The 22,757-nt window shown below is 38.3% G+C and overlaps 1 protein-coding gene across 6 annotated transcripts in view; it reads left to right on the top strand.

Annotated features, from left to right (window-relative positions):
* NRCAM (neuronal cell adhesion molecule) overlaps positions 1-22,757 on the top strand; it is a 99,643-nt gene that overhangs the window by 48,261 nt on the left and 28,625 nt on the right. For 3 of the 6 annotated variants that reach the window (XM_006161132.3, XM_006161133.3, XM_006161134.3), the window contains 8 exons: positions 481-678; positions 793-863; positions 3,458-3,683; positions 4,527-4,642; positions 6,808-7,012; positions 10,979-11,101; positions 12,215-12,391; positions 13,530-13,565. In XM_006161132.3, the coding sequence (XP_006161194.1) occupies positions 481-678; positions 793-863; positions 3,458-3,683; positions 4,527-4,642; positions 6,808-7,012; positions 10,979-11,101; positions 12,215-12,391; positions 13,530-13,565 (1,152 nt within the window). Of the gene's footprint in view, positions 1-480; positions 679-792; positions 864-3,457; positions 3,684-4,526; positions 4,643-6,807; positions 7,013-10,978; positions 11,102-12,214; positions 12,401-13,529; positions 13,566-22,757 lie in introns of all 6 variants that reach the window. The other 3 variants (XM_006161137.3, XM_006161136.3, XM_006161135.3) reach the window with 2 other exon arrangements.

The raw sequence follows: 22,757 nt of genomic DNA on the forward strand, positions 1-22,757 counted from the left end.
GTTTGTGTGTGTGTGTGTGTGTGTGTGTATGGTTGTCAGAAAGGTCATAATGCATTTTACATAGAAAAACAGAAAAAAAGTCATGACTTTTCAGCATTTCTATATACGAATAATAGGCAGACTGAGATAGAACTGAAAAAAGTTATTCCGTTTACCATAGCCACCAAAAGTATAAGATATTTAGGAATAAATCCAACAACCTAATATTTAAATTTGATCAGTCTGAAGAGTTTTAAAAATAACTTAACAAGCTAGAGAAAGAACACCAAATGCCATTGAGTGCGTTTAAGTATTAAGGATAATGATAGAACCCTGAAACCAAAATATATATATATTTTAATGAAATTTTTCCTAACAGTAAAATCATTTTTGTTTGGTTACTTTTAGTAGATTACCCAACTAGTTGATGGCAGCAACCTATCCCCCACGCCCCACCTCAAGTGTACTGAATTCACTGTCTTGGGTTTGTGTTGTGGCCAGAATTCATCATCGAATATGAAGATGCAATGCATGAAGCAGGGCTGTGGCACCACCAAACCGAAGTGCCTGGAACACAGACCACAGCCCAGCTGAAGCTGTCTCCTTATGTGAACTACTCCTTCCGTGTCATGGCTGTGAATGGCATTGGGAGCAGCTTGCCCAGTGAGGCATCGGAACAGTACTTTACAAAAGCCGCAGGTAAAGCAGGGCTTCTGTGATACAAAATAAATAGAAATTTTTCACTCTTTGGGGAAAAAAAAAAGAAAAAAAAAAAAAACAGAGCTGACATATATGTGACTGCTTAACTTCCAGAACCAGATAAAAATCCTACAGCTGTAGAAGGACTAGGATCAGAGCCTGACAATTTGGTGATTACGTGGAAGGTGAGTTACAAAGCCTTTAACTTTCCTCTGTATTGTTTACAGTGAAAAAAAAAGAAGTTTGTTTTAAAGTAATATCTGCATTAAAATCTCATTTCACTTTTTTCTAGGGAAAAATATTTATTATCTAAGAGGTAGTGTTCTGTAATAGTTAAAAGCTTGATCTCTGGAGCCAAAATAAATGGGTGCAAATCCCAGTTCTGCCACCTACTGTGTGACTGTAAAGCCAAATTGTCTAACACATTTATTGGGCACCTATATGGCGGGAATAGTAATAGAATGGATGGAGGAAAATTATGATGCAGGAAGTTGGGGTGTGTGGGCCCAACACCCAGTGCAGGAACAGCAGCGGACTGGATTCTTTATCTCACACTCATGAAGAATTAGAGACGTGGACATAGAGAAGGAATAGTGAAGTGGAGAGATTGTTAAGAGAGGGGAGAAACATCAGAGCTCCCAGGCAGGGAGTGGGTCCTGGAAAATGGGTTGCCGATGAAGAACTGAGGTTGAGGGTTTTTTAATCTGTGTCAGAGGGACTTTGTTTGGGCTTCTTGCTTTTATTTAGGCTTGTTCAGTCTCTGAGAAGCTGACTTTTTGTGAGAAGAAAGAAGTGACTTGCAAAAGGTCTGTCATATTGAGGAGAATGCCAGCTCTTTGACAAGCTTAGTGCTGCTTACAAGGAGCTCCCAGGGAGTGGGTTGCCTGCAGGTAGTGCTGCTATAGGATGGAGGAGTTGAGCTTCAGGGTGTAAAATCTTCAGTTCTTTAGGTCCAGATCTCTAAGACGCAGAATGAAAAATCACAAACACTGGTAAAGTAGAAAATTTTTCATAGAAAAGTAAAGATTCCTAATAGAAAGGAAATACACCCTCATGCCTGGAAGGCATGTGGGGGGGTAGCTGCCAGAAAAGGACAACTGCATTGGGTATGAGGTTAGGTGTTACTTTTATCCTGTAGATTGGTAATGAATATTTAACAGGGGAAGGTCTGTCATAGTATCTGACTTCTTTGTTTGGTTTCCTGGGCTTTTTTCTCCCCTTGTGCATCTCTCTCAGGTGAGGAATTTATTGATCTCATCATAAGTGCCCAGGGTGGTCTTTAAAGGAATGAGCATCCATTTGTGGATGCTCTGCCTGGATGTTGACTTCGTGTTCCAGCCCAGTGGCGAACTTGTGTTTGTATATAGCAGAAGGGAAGATAACCTTCCTGGTGCCAAGAGCCATGTGGGAAGGATGGGTGAAGGACTCTTCAGAGAGGATCTGGTTGCATTTCCTATTAGGCTGTGATTGATCAAGCAAGCTATAAACAGCTCTGGTTGTAAGAAGCTCTCTGTGTGACAAGCAGTCAGAGATAATACTTGGTTTCTAGTGAAAGCAGTAAATGTCCCTTCTCAAAAGCTTGACCAGAGTGACTTTGTTTTATAGATTGGCTCTACCTTAATATTTGTGTGTCTATTTCCTTTCATAGTGGCTCCTTTTTGGGGGGTCCCTACCCCATTGACCTACTTATTGGGTCTAATTCCTATCTCAGAACCAGCTTTGTAAGATTAAAGGTTTTGATACATATAAAGAAGCTAGAAAAATCCCTAGCACACACACGTGCTTAAAAAATGTTAGATCAGGGACCAGCAGTTAGTGTAATGGCTATGTTGCTGGACTCCCATGTAGTCGACCGCAGTTCGCGTCCTGGACCCAGTGGCTTAAACTCATGCCGGACGCGTGTGCGTGCGTGCCCAAGATCCCAAGAGGAGAATGGAGGAGAAGGGATTGCGGCGTGGCCATCCCCCCTGGGGGGTGATTTCTCGCTTTCTATCACTCTGTCTCTCTCTGTCTGGCGAGTGCACGTGCCCTATAGCAAAAAAAAAACCTCTCCAAAAAAAAAAAGTTAGATCATATTGTCATCATCATAAAGAACCACCTGGAGGACATCAAGCTATTCCCAGCAGGCAAGTTGATCTTGTTTATTTATTTATTTATTTATTTATTTAGTTAGTTAGTTATTTAGTTAGTTTATCTGTGTTTTCTGGATTGGTATACTTATGTTTATAATTTTGAAACCTATTTTAAATATATTCATAAATACATATATATACATATACACACATATATGTATACATGGGAGTGCACATATTTACAGACATACATACACATAAAAACTGGGTGGAAATAAGAGGTCAATCTTTATATTTTTAAAAAAGAAAGAAGAAAACAGTTCACAAGTTCCTGTCTCCAAGTAAAATAGAAAATGATGTGCTATTACATAAACAGGAATACATAAAGGAATCTATATAACTGAAATGTTTTAAGACTCATCTATCCTTGGCTGTGGCCAGAGTTTGAAAGGTTTATGTGGTATCTACCGCTTCAAGACAGTAAATCACAACTTCTAAAATGTGGATCCCAAACAAGCTTTGAATCTCGTCATAAGTGAAAAAAAAAAAAAACACATAAAAGGTCCCTGGAGAAAATGGTTAATGTTTTGTGTTTTAGTGACTTAATGCTCACTTTCTTTAGATATAGGAATTGAATTAGATGTTCCTATAAAAGGTTGTACAGTCGATCTGTTTTATAAGCTCTGGTTATTTGCATTTTCTTGTAGCCCTTGAATGGTTTTGACTCTAATGGGCCAGGCCTTCAGTACAAAGTTAGCTGGCGCCAGAAAGATGGTGATGATGAATGGACATCTGTGGTTGTGGCGAATGTATCCAAATACATTGTCTCGGGCACGCCGACCTTTGTTCCATACCTAATAAAAGTTCAGGCCCTAAATGACGTGGGTTTTGCTCCTGAGCCAGCTGTAGTCATGGGCCATTCTGGAGAAGACCGTAAGTGTTTGATGCTGTTTCTTTTCTACTTTCCCCCAGCAGAATGGACTTGTCAATGTTATTGACCGATAACTTTTTTTTTAAAAAAAGAATTACCCTATCAGGAACCAGCAGTTAGCATAATGGCTATGTCGCTGGACTCCCACGTAGTCAACCGCGGTTGTCGTCCCAGACCCGGTGGCTTAAAACTCATGCCGGGTGCGTGTGCGTGCGTGCCCAAGATCCCGAGAGGAGAATGGAGGAGAAGGGATTGTGGCGTGATCATCCCCCCTGGGGGGTGATTTCTCGCTTTCTGTCTCTCTGTCTCTCTCTGTCTGTCTGGCAAGCGCATGCGCCCTATAGAGAAAATCTCTCTCAAAAAAAAAAAAGAACTACCCTATTTAACTTTTATTTATTTATCTTAATTTGACCAAAGAGAGACAGAGTGAGAGAGAGAGAAAGAGAGAGAGAAAGTGAGAAAGCAAGCCACCAGGTTCAGGACTCGAACCACAGTTGGGAACCACATGTGGGAGTCCAGTGCCCTTAACCATCATGCCACCTACCAGCCCTGACTGATAACTTTTTAACAGAAGGAGGTGGCAATTATCTTGGTTAACTTCTCTGAATTTAAACAGCTTGCTATGCAAGAAAAAGAGGTTCTGAGTGTTAAATGTGATTACTTTAAAAAAAAAAAAACTGTTGTTCTCAAAAAATCAAATAGACAAGATACTAAAATGACACCTTCAATTCTTCATAATCCAAAGAGGGCTTTGAGCCAAAACTATGAGTTAGAGCTAGTGACATTTTTACATGAAATTCAAAATAATGTTGATACTTCTACACCTTTCCTTATCCTTTCCCTAGTCCCAATGGTGGCGCCTGGCAATGTGCGTGTGAATGTGGTGAACAGTACCTTAGCTGAGGTGCACTGGGACCCGGTACCTCTGAAAAGCATCCGAGGACACCTCCAGGGCTATCGGGCATGTCGCTGGACTCCCACGTAGTCAACCGCGGTTGTCGTCCCAGACCCGGTGGCTTAAAACTCATGCCGGGTGCGTGTGCGTGCGTGCCCAAGATCCCGAGAGGAGAATGGAGGAGAAGGGATTGTGGCGTGATCATCCCCCCTGGGGGGTGATTTCTCGCTTTCTGTCTCTCTGTCTCTCTCTGTCTGTCTGGCAAGCGCATGCGCCCTATAGAGAAAATCTCTCTCAAAAAAAAAAAAGAACTACCCTATTTAACTTTTATTTATTTATCTTAATTTGACCAAAGAGAGACAGAGTGAGAGAGAGAGAAAGAGAGAGAGAAAGTGAGAAAGCAAGCCACCAGGTTCAGGACTCGAACCACAGTTGGGAACCACATGTGGGAGTCCAGTGCCCTTAACCATCATGCCACCTACCAGCCCTGACTGATAACTTTTTAACAGAAGGAGGTGGCAATTATCTTGGTTAACTTCTCTGAATTTAAACAGCTTGCTATGCAAGAAAAAGAGGTTCTGAGTGTTAAATGTGATTACTTTAAAAAAAAAAAAACTGTTGTTCTCAAAAAATCAAATAGACAAGATACTAAAATGACACCTTCAATTCTTCATAATCCAAAGAGGGCTTTGAGCCAAAACTATGAGTTAGAGCTAGTGACATTTTTACATGAAATTCAAAATAATGTTGATACTTCTACACCTTTCCTTATCCTTTCCCTAGTCCCAATGGTGGCGCCTGGCAATGTGCGTGTGAATGTGGTGAACAGTACCTTAGCTGAGGTGCACTGGGACCCGGTACCTCTGAAAAGCATCCGAGGACACCTCCAGGGCTATCGGGCAAGTGTGTTCTTTCCTTCATACCTGGGCATCCAAGGCTTCTGCAGATAACTCTGTTGCCCACACTGCAGAAAGTGGGAGTTATTTGGTTCATTCTATGACAAGCTTATGAACTTTAGAGTTCACCTGGTTTATCACCTCAGGCAGAGCCATAGTCTAAAGACCCCCAACTAGAGTTGACTTGAAATGTCACTGCATCTCAAGTGAGGGAAAAAATGTCCTTTCCATTTTTCCCACAGATGATCTAACATTCTGCCAGTTAAAAATTTATATGTGTAAGAAATGGGAGAAATTATTATAATAATTAAAAAACTAGAGTATGATGAACAGAACCTCACTTTAAAGCAATATGGGCCACATGTGTTAAACACACAAAATTACATGACAATAATTTAGGCATTTTTTAAAAAGTTCATAGTATAATAAAAATAATTCAAGTATAATCTTTATATAGTCTCAACTGGGTAGTTCTTAGTATCAATTATATTTGTTCTTGAGAAACACAGAAAAACTGATTCATGAAGATTTTTGATTAATAGACACACACACACACACACACACGCGACACACACACGTTCACAACACAGTCACTCCTTGGACTTGTTACTATTGACCCCTAGAGGTCACTTTTTGTAGTACATTGTGGTCAAATTTTTTTTTATATAACATTGCCAGATTCTGTATATCATGTTGACTTTCCTTATATATCTCTCTAAAACCTATGTCTATAATTTAATACAAAAAATAAGTATGTTTAATTAAGCATTACAATTTGACTTAGAAGAATAGCCCTAACCTTGAAGTGGTGAGTTCCCTGTGGCTCTTCACAGCCAAGTGGCTTTGGAAAATTCACTCAATAGCCCAGAGGCTCATCTGTACTACAGGAATAAAAATAATAAAGTTTACTGTGGTTTTGAGGATTAAGCTAAATGATATATAGAACATGTTTTAACTCTGGAAAAGCATGTAAACACTGGGCAGTAATTTTTCCTTTTGGAATATTTTATACAAGTGAAAGACTTAAATCCTTCTATTGCCATCCATTTGCTTATACCATAATAGGTCTCAGGCTGTTTCATTTATTTTACTGATAGTCCTCAAACAAAATCGATTAGCCTGGCTTTATCACAAAGTCTTAATTTAATTTCTCTCATTATCTGTGGGCTTCCATCCCTCTTGCTTTATAATCAATACCCAGCGATTTTTTTATAGTAATTTTCTTCTAAAATGCACCAGAGGAATTTTCAGAGGAAACAATAATTTTGATGTTGTGAACATGAGTAATCTTTTTGCACCTTTGTGTATCCTTGACATTTGTTCTTGCTGTTTCAGATTTACTACTGGAAGGCACAGAGTTCATCTAAGAGACACAGACGGCACGTTGAGAAGAAGATTCTCACCTTCCAAGGCAGCAAGACCCACGGCATGCTGCCTGGGCTGGAGCCTTTCAGCCACTACACTCTGAATGTCCGAGTGGTCAATGGGAAAGGAGAGGGCCCAGCCAGCCTCGACAGAGTCTTTCATACTCCAGAAGGAGGTATGGGATGGACATGTCTCCAAGAGCTCAGGAACATACGGCATAGCCTGAGATGCTTTGCAAGATAGAAGGGCCTCCAAATGCAGTATATTCTGGAAGCCAAGTATGATTTTTCCATAGGTTGAACCCAGCACTCACAAAGTTGGCACAATGTCAGCTTTCACATGGCCTAGAGTAATTGGAGGGCTTCAAAACACAAAAGGAAGCCCTAAAATATCCTCTCCCTTGACTTAAAAATGTTTTTCCACAGTCTGAAACCTTGCTAATTTGATGCCCAATTGGGTCATTAAGTTTCTGACCTAAGGAAAGTTCTTTGATTTCTTTAAGCCTCAGTAGTGTCATCTGAAATGTGTGAGGACTAAATGGGATAATCTAAGAAAAATACTTGAAAAGGAAAATATTTACATAAACTGTGGTTTACCTCTCTTTTTTTAAAGTTTATTTTATTCATTTTATGAGAGACAGTGACAAAGACAAAAGCAGGTATCCTTGACAGGGTCCTGTCACACTGTAATCCTCTCCAAAACCTCCCAGCTAGGCAGGATCATGGGAATATGTGAGCATGCCCAGTGTGTTCAGGTTAACCTGGGATCCAAAACTGGGACTCCCATATGGCTTTGGTATCATCCAATAGCATCCCACTGCCTCCACTACTGAGGCTGAGCCAGTTGTAATTTACTTCTATAGTTTCTTTCTCAGTGTGTAATTTCTAAAGTTGAGTTGAGTTAAAAACTGAAAGTTTTGACAAAATGGGTAGGGAAAAGAAGGGAAAAGTAATCTCAAGAATGGGCTACTACAAATATGCATGCATGGAGGAGGAGACAAAGAGGCTGGTGGGTGAGGGAGAGAGAGGGACATAGAGCCTGGTGGGTGAGGGAGAGAGAAGGCCATCCAGTAAGAAGGATAGGGATTTGAAAGGCAATAAGATGAGCTTTACCTGTTTTCAATTTTGTATCTAGTGAGATGTGACAATAGGCTAGATAACTTATGTGGACCCTTAGATATTTTTTATAAAAGCATTTGACAGATACACTTTCTCCTGGCTTCTGGTTGAAGAATTCAAGATGTTGGCAGCTGCCCAATGGCCTCTAAAAATCACCCTGTGTCCCAACTCCCATCCCATTATATCACTCCTCCTTGGTCTCACTGCCTTTTGAGCCTGGGCTCCATCCACTCAAGGTTTTCAATGGAGAGGCCATATTTAGGTTCTTTAGATGGTTCAGGGGAAAGTGTCATAGAAGAGTTGACCAGAGGACTAGAGGATATAGAAGAAAGGAAGTAATATGTCTGAAGACATAAAGGTATGAAGCAGCATGACCCCTTCAGGAAACTGCAAATTATGTGACAGAAATGGTGAGTGAAGAGGCCCATCCTGGTGGTGCAGTTGGTAGCAAACTGAACTCTAGTGCTGGAAGCCATGTGGTCAACTGCAGGTTCAGAACCTGTTTTGGGACTGAAAATATTCCAGGCAGTGTCTCAGATGATGTAGTTTAGCATTTTTAGGAGAGGAGGTCCTGCAGAAACCAAGAACCCCAAAACAGGCTGAAAATATCTTGTTGCACCAGAGGGTACAATATTCATGCCTACCTCCAGAGGACCTACACCCTTCCCCATCACCATAAAGAACAATGACCCTTCTCAGTTTGAGGCAGCTCTAGAAGACTGACCATTGCCCATAAACCCTTGTCCCACCCTCGCCCCATCTCTTTTTATAAAAGATAAAAGCTGGAAATATTAGATTGACCCCTGAATAGCCTTTAGGTCAAAGTATGCTTAACTGACAAAAAATGAGAAGCTATTTGCTGATAATAATTTATATAGTAATATCTTTGTTTTAACTAACATGCATGATGTTTGTGTTGGAAAAAGAAATGTATACTGTAAAGACATGATTAAATATAAATAAATTTTTTAAAAGAGAGGAAAAAAAAGAAGGAGAGAGTTGCAGTGACCTTTGGCCAGAATCATCCTGCCAGAGTCCTCCTTTACTAGCAGCTGACACCCATAGATAGGCTGATAAGGTCACAGTGACAAGTAAGCTAATCAAAATACCCACCATTCTTGTGACCCTACCCCTCCATCCCTCCTATATAAATACATCACATCTCCTCAGTAGGATCAGCTGAAGCACCTCCAGCTTCAGATCCCTGGGTGCTCTTTCTCTTAATAAATTTTCCTTTTTCTCTTGACAAAAAAAAAAAAGGAAAAAAAAAAAAAAAGGAGATTTCAGGCTTATGCATATGCCCAGGGTCCTAAAGAGCAGAGAGCTGGAGAATGGGCATCATGGCATTGGGAGACCCTGTCAAGAGTGTGTCTGTCTCTCTCTCTGTCATAAATAAATAAATTTTTTAAAAGAAAAAGAAATGACGAGAAAAAGAGCAAGTTCAGCTAGGAAGAATGCAGACTATGGATAATCTTGGATACTATAGACATTAACCTATCAGCCTGAGGCTCTTAATCTGAGACTATAATCCTTTAGTGATCACTGGTTTTAGGGAGCTCTGTGAGGCTCCTGAAAATTGTAGGCAAGATGTGCGTGTATTTTTCTTCTTCTTTTTCTCTTTTCTTTTTAGTTTTACATTCAATCGCTGTAAATATTTATAGCATACAAAGTGAATTTTCTCAGCATGAATACACTGTGTGTTAGTCCAGTCAAAGATATTACCATACACGTTATCATAGCAGCGCATGTATTTTTCTAGAGAGTGTTTATGGCTGTCTGATTCTGGAAAGGGTGTGTGATCCCCAAAAATCGAAAGCCATGTATTGGGTTAGGGAAGCTTAGAACTATGTGCCAGCCATGATTCTAGGCAAAGGCTGCTGAGGACCCAATGAGGAGAGATGGCAAAGAAGATGGAAAGAAGAGAGAATGGGTGTCACAGAGACTGGGGAGTTAGAATTGACAGGATGTAGTGTCTCAAGAGAGGATAAAATTGAGGCAAAGAGAAGTGAAGGATGATTCTCTGGTTTCTGGTGCCATTTCTAAGGAATATGGTAGGGTGGTAACCATCCTAAGGGGGAGCTGCCGCCAGCTAGTATCCTCATAGGGAAGTGAATTAAAGAAAAGAGGCATGTTTCCTCAGGTAATTTGCTAGCTTCTGCCACTGAGAACCTGACATGCCCTAGGCCTGCCAGGGTCAGTAGGGAGCTGGTGCCCTGCCTGACCCTAGGCATATGTTTCAGGCTAAAAAGGACTCCACATCTGGGAAGGCTGGCCCATGCTCAAAGCCCAGTACGCATGGTGTTCCTGCTATTTGGGGACACTTGGTTCATTGGAGGAAATAGTCTTTAATGGCCCAGAAAATATCTTGTTCCATTCCAAGCTCTGGTTAGAATAGTTTCACTTAGTGTTAGCTTGCTTTCATAAGGATACCATTCATGAATCAAATAAATACTATCTCCTTTAAAAATACTTGGTGTAGAGACTAGCAGAGGGCGTAGTGGTTAGGTCACTGGATTCCCACGTAGTCTAAACCACAGTTTGAGTCCTAGACCTGGTAGCTTAAAACTCACTCTGGACATGTGTGCGTATGTGCCCCGAATCTCAAGAGGAGAATGGAGGAGAAGGGATTGTGGCGTGGCCATACCTCTGGTGGGGGGCAGTGATTTCTTGCTTCTGTTTCTCTGTCTGTCTCTGTCTCTGTCTCTGACAAGCACATGTGCCTTATAGCAAATATCTCTTTAAAAAAATATATTTGGCTTGGGCCCATATAAAGGCAAAGACCTCTTGTCTTTTTAAATGATGTTTTTAATGAAACTTACTGGAAAAAATAAGAGAAAAGGAGGAAAAGAATAACTAAATGAGTACCTCTCACAGGTTTATACTAATGAGTTTTTAGCTGAATCAGCAACAAGTTGCCAAAAACAAAAACTTTGATGAATTGTGTGAATATGGTGAAATATATCATTTTAATACAGTTTAAAACATTCAAAAACCTTTGTGTTGACTTATGTTTTTGTTTTAAGTACCCAGTGCTCCCTCATCTTTGAAGATTAGTAACCCCACACTTGATTCTCTCACTCTGGAATGGGATCCCCCAAGCCACCCGAATGGCATTTTGACTGAGTACACCTTAAAATATCAGCCAAGTAAGTTATTAAAAGGAGGGGAAGGAGATGACTTTAGATGTGTTAAATATTATCTCAAAATACAAGGCAGTTATATCTTTATGTCTGTAGAATATACGCATCTGGCTTCAAGTATTATTCCAGAAAGGACTCTAAATTGTACTTTTTAAAGAAAAATTATGTAAATCTATTAAAAATGAACTAATTTGTAAAATAATGTAGACCTTCAAGAGTGGGGTTTAGGTGGGTGCTGTTATTAGATTAGGTGGGCATTATCTGTAACTGGTAAGAGAAGTCCCTTTGTCACAAGGCTTTTGAAGAAAAGATTTGAAGTTACTTAACAATAATACATGGTTCCACCCACAAAAAACACACAGGTTAAAAAATGCTATTGTAGGGGGACCAGCAGTTGGTGTAATGGCTATATTGCTGGACTCCCATGTGGTCGACCCGGTGGCTTAAACTCACGCTGGGCACATGTGCGTGTGTGCCCAAGGTCCTGAGAGGAGAGGAGAATGAAGGTGAAGGGATTGAGGCGTGGCCATCCCCCCTCGGGGGTGATTTCTCACTTTCTGTTTCTCTGTCTCTCTGGTGAGCGCACGCACGCATCCTATAGCAAAATCCTCTCCAAAAACTAAAATAAAATGCTATTGTGAATCACCCATAAAATTCCCCTAGTTTATAAACCAATGGAAAATATAGTCACCTTTATTATATTATATTGCATTGCATTTATTACATTTCATTATTCTATATTACATTACCTTATATCTTTACTTTTAACAACGGGATTCGATTCTGAGAAACGTTTTGTTAGGTGATTGTGTCAGTGTGCGAGTATCATAGAATGTACCTACATAAACCTATATGGCATAGCGTATTACACACCTAGGCTATAAGGTTCCTCATGGGATCATCATCATGGATTAAAACACCATTATGTGGTACATGACTATATATGATATTGTAACATATTATAGTAGCTATATGATGTTATGCATATGTCAGACAAAGAGTAAAATAGTCTAAAAATCCATGGAAGCCAGATTCGACATTTTTCATTGACACATATATTTATAATAGTATGCCTACAGCAGTTAACGGGAATGTACTTTTGTTATTTCTTATCAACAGTTAACAGCACTCATGAATTAGGCCCTCTGGTAGATTTAAAAATTCCTGCCAACAAGACACGATGGACTTTAAAAAATTTAAACGTCAGTACTCGGTATAAGTTTTACTTCTATGCACAAACAGCAGCAGGCTCAGGAAGTCAAATCACAGAGGAAGCAGTAACAAATGTGGATGAAGGTAAGATGGGTATGTATTAAATCCATAGAATTATAAGTATCATAAACTAAAATTCTTTAACTTCAGTTTATGCTTTCTCTGTCTTTCTTACTATGGAGTATCCATCTCACCCAAGTAACATGAATGCTTATTTCAAGTTTCTCATCTGATATATTACAGATTGGTTGTTTAGTTCATGCTGAAATAGCTATTTTATATTTGTTTTTCAAGTCTACGTGAAACTTTTAAACTTATATTAAAAAAATCAGGATAGGAGTGAGAAATTACAACATTTGCCACACTGAATTTGAAGCTCAAGGTAATGTTTTATTTCTGTCTACAACTACACACATGCACACATACACACTTACATATAATAAACATATACAAGGGTATGTCAAAAAGCTTATAGAAAAGTGGAATTAAAGTACAACTTTATTTTGGCACAAAATGTATTGAAATCTATGCACAGTTATTTCATGACACAAATTCCATGAACTTTTGGAATATCCCGTGTACGAGCACACATCTAGATAGACACACCCATGTACATACACATAAATGTATATAATTCTAATCTGCTCCTGAGTCACTAAAAACAACTTGCTTTCCTACATATTGAGTTAGATTTTCAAGCAAGAAAATCAAAGCTATTTTTGTATTTGGTAAGGCAAGATACAAATATCTTGGTATATATATGTGGTACAGAGAAAGCAGAATAATTCCATTAATATTTAGAAAAGGAATTCACATTTCCTTTCATACTTTAAGTCATTCTGAAAATTTTAGGTTGATGAAAATTATAAAAAATATTTCTGGTTTTGCATGTCTGTAAAGTATAGAATTGCTTATGTATAATTTGGTTATCTTCCATAACATAAAAAATAAAACAGATAATTCTATCCAAAAATTGGTTTAAAATATCCAAAGCTGCCTTAGATAATAGACAAGTATACATAATGCACCTTAAGTAATATGTGGATTTGAATACAGGGTAAATTTGGGGACACCAAAATACTTTGTCCCCTGTACCTGATGCGGTACACTTTATTCTTGCATGCTTTAGCATTTTAATAAGTATTTTTGTATTGCTATACATGCTCCTGGGTGTGTTGCATCTAACTATATAGTGTCCTATTTCTGTTTTCCTTCATTAAAGCTGGTATTCTTCCACCCGATGTAGGTGCAGGCAAAGGTAAAATAATTCATCTGCATGACTTTATAGATGTGTGAAATTTGCAATGTTAAATGTGGGGAAGTGCAGCATGGGTCAAAAAGAGAAAATAAATATACTTAGAGCCCCCAAAAGAATATCTTGACCGATCTTGGCTTTTAAATTACATTCTAAGTCTTTTTCACTAGTAGGAAGCCACTGATTGAATTTTCTCCCCAATTCTTTTCTCTAGATTTATCCCTGGTACAAATCTTAATCTTGACTTTTAATAATATGATTTTGGCTGGATCAGACAGGACCAAAACTGTGGCATTGTCACATATCAGGAGTTCAGAAATATTAGTCCTCTGATAAAAAAACAATCTGTGTGAAATCAGATCGAGAGAGCTTCCCATTCTTATCTGATATAGCTACACTCCTTGTAGGTACCATGTACAGTCTGCTGTCACTACACAACACTGGCCATTTGTAATTTTGGTTTAGCAATACTCTCCAATTGGTGTGGGACAAAAGTCTCCTCATTGGGATCCCCTACAAACAAACCTGCATGTTCTACTCAATTGTGTGATTTTTATCCTGTCTTCACCAAACTGCCTAAGTCTTCTCCCTCTGGGTAATAGCCAATAATCCATAATGGATTCCATTTGTTCTCTGTTATTTCTGGCAGCTCTCTGAGTCAGAAAAGTTTCTTGGGAGAACAGTGCTTGAATAAGTTATAATGTCTTCCACTCCCATCTTTTGGCAGTGCTGAAGATCCCCCAATCTTTGACCCTGGCTGTTGATTGATCTGTTAGCTCTTTAGAGAGCTATAGAGTCCATGTCACTGGGCACACTGTTCTTCTGCAGTACTAGGGGTTTCCTGAGCTTTGACAGGTCATATGAGTACAATGAAGAAAAAGAAGACCCAAGAGAAATAAGTACTTTACCCTTGATCATTACACTTATGAGCTTAGGGTTGATACATTAATTATAGTTCCTTAGAAATTTGCTTACATTCAGAACCTTGATAAGTACTGAAACTTGGATTTTGGAGAGATTTAATAAGAACTGTAGTCATTTTCAGTAATCTCAATAATGTTATATCTGTGTTTTTAGATTTAAAAGTTCAAAGTTGTAAAAATTCAGAAGTTTTATAATACTATATAGAGATGTAAACTTACTCTCTATTACATGGATGCTTCTTTCCTGAGATAATTAGTTGTCAGCTAAAATCTTTGGTTATTTACAATGAGTTACTGTTGTGGACCTTTCATTGAAGCATTCCAGTAAAAGCCTGGACTCTTTTCTCATGCAGTGGACACATCACTATGGCTGTGCCTAGAGCCCATGGCAGAGAAATTATTCTGCACCAGGGCTGCTTGGGAGGGGAGCCAGAGTTCTATTGGCTTGTCATATTTGAAGAGGATAATGGATTCCACTGGGAAAAAAAACAAAAAACAAACAAAAAAAAACCTCCATGCTCTTAATAAATTAAAACAAAACAAAACAAAAAATCTTTACTAAAAGTTCGGGTTTACCATTTTATCTCACTAAATTGAATTGTGAATACTTACGCTTGTAAAGACAAAAATGAAGTGTCTGGAGGTTCATTAGGCCCCCAATATTAAAATGTGATGGATCGCAGATAAGAAGAAAAAGAAAGAAAAAAGAGAAAAAAAAGCTAAATCTGACCTCACTTTCTGTATTGTTTCTTTTAATACTATAGCAGTAATTAAACACTGCCTATAGAAAATATTATTTTACCATGGTAAGATTTTATTTTTGAGAGATTTTTGCTATAGGGTGTGTGTGCTCACCAGAAAGACAGAGAGAGACAGAAGGCGAGAAATCACCCCCCGGGGGTATGGCCACCAGGTCCGGGACTCGAACAACAGTCGACTACATGGGAGTCCAACGACATAGCCATTACACTAACTACTGGTCCCTCCATGGGACCTGACTAAAACTCAACTATCCTGAGTTTTCCCTCCTTAAAAATATTTCATTTTTCAATCTAAGGATGAATTCTTTCTTTTTCTCTATTTCCCTTCTGCAAGGGTCTTTAAATGCTCTGAGAGGAGAAAAATGGAAGTGTTCCATAATCCTTCCAATTTTTTTTCAGTCTTTCCAATTTTTAATTTTTAAATGTACCTTTAATATTTTAATTTAAAACAGTACAAAAAAGGAATAAATAAGAGATGAATCATTAAGAAAATACATGCATAATATCCTTAGCTGTGGATACCTGAAGATCTAATAAGATTTTATTATGAATTGTGATTTTATAAAAAGTTATTTTAATTTACTTCTGGTCAAAGAGGGGAAAAGAATTATGTCTGAGTTTACACTTTTAAATTTTCTTACAGATTTTAAGAGATAATGAAATTCAAGCTGACCTATAGCCTTGTGGTTAAGGGAGTGAGGTCTCACATGGTTGACTGTGGTTCAAATCCCAGCCCTGGGAGGCCTGAAAAACACCCCAGACACATGTGTGTGCATGTCCCCAAATGGGGACAGGTTGGAGAAATGGAAAAGAATGGAATGTGGTGTGACCACACATCTTTGAGGGATGCTTTTTCCCTCTCCTTTTCTGTCTTTCCATCTCTCTCTGGAGAGCACATGTACCTCCTGGCAATTAAAAAAGAGAGAGAGATAATGAAACCAAGCTTTCAAATATAAATTACAAAAGGATTATTTAAAACATGAAGTAGAAGCCAGAATAATTTAATTAATTATATTTTGCCATTTTTACACTTTTTCTCACAGTTCTCAATACGTGGGGTCTTCAAGAAGTTCACAGAAAATACATATGAAAATCTATGTATGGATTTTGATTTTTTTGCACCAAAATAACTATACATGTTTTCCCATAGGGCACATGTGCTTACCAGAGAGAGACAGTGAGAGAGAAAGTGAGAGATCGCTCAGAGAGATGAACACGCCACAATCTCTCCATTCTTTATTCTTTTCTTGGGATTTTGGGCATGCATGCACACATGCCCAGCATAATTTTCAAGCCACCAGGTCCAAAACTCAAAGTGGTCTGCCATATGGGAATCCAACTCTTTAATCACCACACCACCCGCTGGTCCCAATAAATTCATGCTTTAATTTCATTTCTTCAAAAACTTTCTCAGATCCCTTTGTCTAATTAACTTGAGCATGAAGATACTGGAAATTTTTGAGTCATTTATTTTTATCCATTCCCTGATTGGTAAAAGCCCTTAATTTTCACGTAAGAATTGTAGTTGTTTGGCTATATTTGTCCAATTTATATCTTTATTTGTTTTCAGGATCTGGGAGTCTAGAAATAGACTTAAGAATATAGCTACAAAAATGAACCCCTAGGCCAGCAGGTGACATAGCAGTTAAGGTCCCACATGATGGACCACTGTTTGAGTCCTGGAGCTGGCAGCTTGAAACTCATGCCAGGCACATCTAAGTGCATGCCCCAAATCCTGGGAGGAAAATGGAGAAGGGATTACAGCATGGTCATTCCCCACTGGGGGGTGATTTCTCACTTTCTCTCTCTCTCTGTCTCTCTGGAAAGCACACGCATATTATAACAAAAACCTCTCCCGTAAAAGGGAGAGAAAAAAGAACCTCAAACATGCAGGTAAAGGATTTGAGTTATGTTCTTAGTATTGCTGATGAATCAATACTACTTCATCTATGGTTCTGATGGGACCAACCATCAGAAGACTTTATAGGATGACTAATTGAGGGGCAAAAATATAGAGAATCTAACTGAAAAGGCAGGAGTTGAATCTGTGTTCCTGACCTAAAGAACAATCTACTGTGGTCAACCAGTTAGAACTGAGCCAAGGACATGGAGGAGCAGCTAGTGATACGATTCTCATTATATTATTTTATTTGAGTAAAGAACCAGTAAACTAAAGAATCCACTTTTACTGATTTTTAAAGTTCAATAAAGCTCGCGGGTTTATTTAACTTGAATAATGACAACAACAAAACTACATGGTAGCATAGACAATTTGATCATAATGTCTATCTGGCACATAAAAATGAACCAGCTTTTTTAAGATACTGTATATCAAGGTGATATCAAGATTCTGACATGCTGAAAAGTTGGCAGGTAAGACCAACACATAAAAAAGTGATGAACAGATATTGAACAAATAGTTCAGACAAAATGCTATCTGAGCAGAGTGGAATGATCCATTTATTTTGCCAAGCATAGTTAGGAAAAGCTTCATCAAGAAATTAATATTGCACTGGATCCTGAAGGCCAAGTTTTTGGGTTTTTGTTTTGTTTGAGCAAATGAGTTAGAGGATTGGAGAGTGTAAAGTTTTGATAAGGGGCCTCAGCAAAGAATACAGGATGTTTGAGTCATAGCCAGCAGTCCGTTTGGTTAAATGTAGCATGTTTGGAAAAAGAGAAGTCAAGAAAATATGACTGAAATAATAGGTAGGACCAAATTTTCACAGATTTTAACTGAGATGAATGCCTTGCTGAGGAGTTTGTATTTATCTGCAGGCAGAAGTAAGTCATTTCAAGTTTTAAGTAACTGGAAGTGACTGGATTAAATTAGTAATTTAGAAAGCTAAAACATAGGTAACTGCACCAGTGGATAGCTACAGAGAAAGACAGAAGGGAGAGGCAGACTAAAGGCCGATCATTGGAAAATGCCCATGTGAGAAATGACACTAGGGATCTCCTTGTCTGGTATGTCATGGTGCTCAGTAGGTATTTGTTTAGTGAATAAAAAAGTGGATGAGTGAGGATTAAAAGGAAGGAGAGTTAGAATTCTCTATGACAAAAGTGGCCAACCAACATAGGAATATATTGTAGGAAACTGCAGTATCTTCTCTGGGTACTCTCAAGAGTAAGCTAAATGCACATTTCTGATAAAATGCTTTATTAACTGTAGTTAATAATGCCTTGATATGTTTTAGATCTCTAGAATGTATGCGTTATTTTTTAAAATAGGGCCTTGCTGTCATGATCTTTCTGACAGCTTCCCAACTGTGCCACCACAACCAGCTCTTTTTTAAAAAAAAATAACAGGTCTCGCTGTTTTGGCCAAGCCAGCCTTACTTTCCTGTCACAGTCTTTGGAGTCACTTGGATTACAGACACATGCCACTCTGCCCAGACTTTAGGTTGGACTGAAGTTGAACCTGTACCTCCCCCATGGTCCCGGTCTGTGGATCACAGAGTCTTAACAGCAAGCACCACTGGGCCATGTTATAACTAAAAATTTGTACCCTTTGACCAACACTTGCCCATTTCTTCAACCTAGACTCTGGCCACCACCAATCTACTAAGTTTGACCTTTTTAGATTCCACAAGTAAATGAGATAATGCAATATTTGTCCTTCTGTGTCTGGCTTGTTTTACTTAGCATAATGTCCTCCAGATTCATCCACGTTGTCACAAATGGCAGCATTTCCTTCTTTCTTAAGGCTGAATAGTATTCCATTCCATATGCATACATCATGTCTTTTTATTTTAAAATTATGTATTTATTTATTTATTTGTTGTGATTTTCAAGCTGCTGAATAAACAACAGGACTCAAACCACAGTCAGCCATACAGGAATCCAGTGTCTTAACCACCATGCCACCCGCTGGCCCTTGCCTTTTCTTTTATTATTATTATTATTATTATTATTATTATTATTATTATTATACATTCAATCAGTATACATCATTTAGATTGTAAAGAGATTTTACCCAACATGATATATGCCCCACAGCAGGCGAGTTGATAATACTGTACATGACATCAACAGGCAACAAACCATATCTATGTCTCACAAATGTTTTAATTCATTTTTCCCCAAATTTCCCTTCTTGCACTCTTCCCCTCTCCCTCCACTCTCCTTCCACTTGGTTCCCAGTGTCCATAAAAATTTTCAATGCTTTTATGTCCTCCAGTATATGTTATGTGGAGACATATAATGTCTCTGTTTCATAGCCTGACTTGCTTCACTCAGCAGTAAATTTTCCATGTTCATCCACTTTCTATCAAATACCAGGGTCTTGTTGTTTTTTATGGCTGAATCGTATTCCATGGAGTATATGTGCCACACTTTTTCAATCCATTCATCTGTTTGTGGACATTTGGGTTGGTTCCATGTCTTATGAATCATGAATAATGTCACAATAAATATAGTTATGCAAGTGCTTTTCCTCCACTCTCCTTCCACTTGGTTCCCAGTGTCCATAAAAATTTTCAATGCTTTTATGTCCTCCAGTATATGTTATGTGGAGACATATAATGTCTCTGTTTCATAGCCTGACTTGCTTCACTCAGCAGTAAATTTTCCATGTTCATCCACTTTCTATCAAATACCAGGGTCTTGTTGTTTTTTATGGCTGAATCGTATTCCATGGAGTATATGTGCCACACTTTTTCAATCCATTCATCTGTTTGTGGACATTTGGGTTGGTTCCATGTCTTATGAATCATGAATAATGTCACAATAAATATAGTTATGCAAGTGCTTTTCCGACTGAGCATTCTGTCCTTTGGGTAGATACACAGGAGTGGAATTGCTGGATCATATAGTAGTTCTATCTGAAGGGCTTTGAGGAACCTCCATATAGTTCTCCACAGTGGCTGAACCAATTTACTTTCCCACCAGCAATGTAGGAGAGTTCCCCTTTCATCACATCTCTGCCAGATCTTATCTTTTTTTTTTTTTTTAATCTATGCCAGTCTGACTGGGGTTAGGTGGTATCTCATTTTGGTTTTGATCTGCATCTCCCTTATGAAGAGGGATGTTGAGCATTTTTTCATATGCTTTTTGTCTATTCATAGGTCTTCCTTAGAGAGTTGTTTATTCAGCTCATTTTCCCATCTTTTAATTGGGTTAGTAATTTTCTTCCAATAAGTTGCTTGAGTTCCCTGTGTATTCTGGTTATCAGTCCCTTATCTGAGGCATAGTTAATAAAAATTTTCTCTCCTTCCAGGGGTTGTCGATTCACACTAATTACTATGTCCTTTGCTGTGCAGAAACTTCTTAATCTGATGTAATACCACCTGTCTATTTTCGGGATTAATGCCTGTTTTGGGGGGTCTTGTTTAAGAAGTCTTTGCCTACCCCAATGTCTCCCAGAGTTTCCAATGTCTCCCAGAGTTTCCAATGTCTCCCAGAGTTTCCAATGTCTCCCAGAGTTTCCAATGTCTCCCAGAGTTTCCAATGTCTCCCAGAGTTTCCAATGTCTCCCAGAGTTTCCAATGTCTCCCAGAGTTTCCAATGTCTCCCAGAGTTTCCAATGTCTCCCAGAGTTTCCAATGTCTCCCAGAGTATCCCCAGTGTTTTCCACCAGTAGTTTTATAGTTTGCAGCCTTAGGTTTAGATCTTTGATCCACTTTGAGTTGATTTTTGTTAATGGTGACAGATAGGAATTCAGAATAATCTTTTTGCAGATGGATACCCAGTTTTCTCAGCACCATTTGCTAAAAAGGTTTTCTTTTTCCCACTGGATTGACTGGTACCCTTTGTCAAAGGTCAGTTGGCTGTATGTTTTGAGGTTAATTTTTGGGGTCTCTGTTCCATTGGCCCTCGTGTCTGTTTTTGATTATCACAGCTTTGTAATATATTTTGGGGTCAAGAAGTGAGATGCCACCCACTCCACTCTTCATGTACAGGATGGCTTTGGCAATATGGGGTCTTTATGATTCCAGACAAATTCTATGATTGTCTTTTCTAGATCTGTGAAGAATGTCTCTTGTAATTTTATAGGGATTGCATTAAATATGTAGATTAATTTGGGTAGGATTGCTATTTTTATTATATTAATTGTATCAGTCCATGAAGGATCCTCATGAGAGATCCTTCCTCTTTTTTGTATCCTTTTTGATTTCTTTTTAAAGATTTTCATAGTTTTCCTTATAGAGGTCCTTGACTTCCTTGTTTAGTTTTATTCCTAGGTATCTTATACTTCTTTTGGCTATGGTAAATGGGATTACTTTCTTTAGTTCTATCTCTGTCTCTGTCTGCTTATTGTTTGTATATAGAAATGCTATAGGTATTTGTAAGTTAATTTTGTGTCCTGCCACTTCTACCTGGTCATGATGAGTAATTTTTTTAAATGTTGTTGAATACAGTTAGTAAGTATCTTGTTGAGAATTTTTGCATCTATATTCACCAGAAATTTAGGCCTGTAGTTTTCCTTTTTTGTCGTATCCTTATCCATTTGGGTAATGAGGGTGATGGAGGCTTCATAGAATGAATTTGGAAGGATTCTTTGCTTTTGGATCTCTATAAACAGTTTGAGTAGAATTAAGTTTATCTCTTCTTTAAAAGTTTTGTAAAATTCAGCAGTGAAGCCTTTGGGACCTGGACTTTTCTTTGTTGGGAGGTTATTTATTACTAATTCAATCTCATTGCTTGTTACAGGTCTATTCAGATTTTCTGTGTCCTCCCAACTCAATGTTGGTAGATTATATGAGTCCAGGAATTTGTCCATCTCATCTAGTTTTTTTTCTTTATTGGCATAGAGTCGCTCATAGTATCCTCTAATGATGTTTTTTTTATTTCTATTGTCTTTTGTAATGTTGTCTGATACATTGTGATTTTGATTTATCTGGTTCCTTTATCTCTTCATCTTAATTAGTCTAGCTAATGATGTGTCAATTTTGTTTATCTTTTCAAAGAACCAGCTTTTGCTTTCATTTATTTTCTGTATAGTTTATTTTCTATTTCATTTATTTCTGCTCAAATCTTTATTATTTCTTTTGTCCTGGCATTTTTTGAATTTTTTGTTGTTGTTGTTTTTCCAGTTCCCTGAGGCATGATGTTAGATTGTCCTTTTGCCATCTTTCCATCTTTTTTCTTATGTGCACTAATTGCTATGAACTTCCCTCTTACGACTGCTTTTGCAGTGTCCCATAGATGATGGGAAGCTTGTGCACTCATTATCATTTGTTTCCATGAATCTTTTGATTTCAGTCTTATCTTCTGTAATCATGAAGTCATTCAGAAGTAGGTTATTTAGTTTCCATGTATTCATGTACTTTCGAGGGTTTTTCTTGAGATTAATGTCAAGTTTAATTACATCATGGTCAGAGAAGATGGTGGATATAGTTTCTATGCCTTTGAATCTGTAAAGGCTGGTTTTCTGCCCTATGATGTGATCAGTCTTCAAGAAGGTATCATGCGAGGCTGAGAAAAATGTACATTTTGTGCTTTTTGGGTGGAAATTTCTATAGATGTCTGTCAAGTCCATCTGATTTATGGTATCATTTAGGTCCTGATCTCTT

Source organism: Tupaia chinensis, unplaced genomic scaffold, assembly GCF_000334495.1.
Source record: "Tupaia chinensis unplaced genomic scaffold, TupChi_1.0 Scaffold138322_1, whole genome shotgun sequence".
NCBI classification, from domain to species: domain Eukaryota; kingdom Metazoa; phylum Chordata; class Mammalia; order Scandentia; family Tupaiidae; genus Tupaia; species Tupaia belangeri.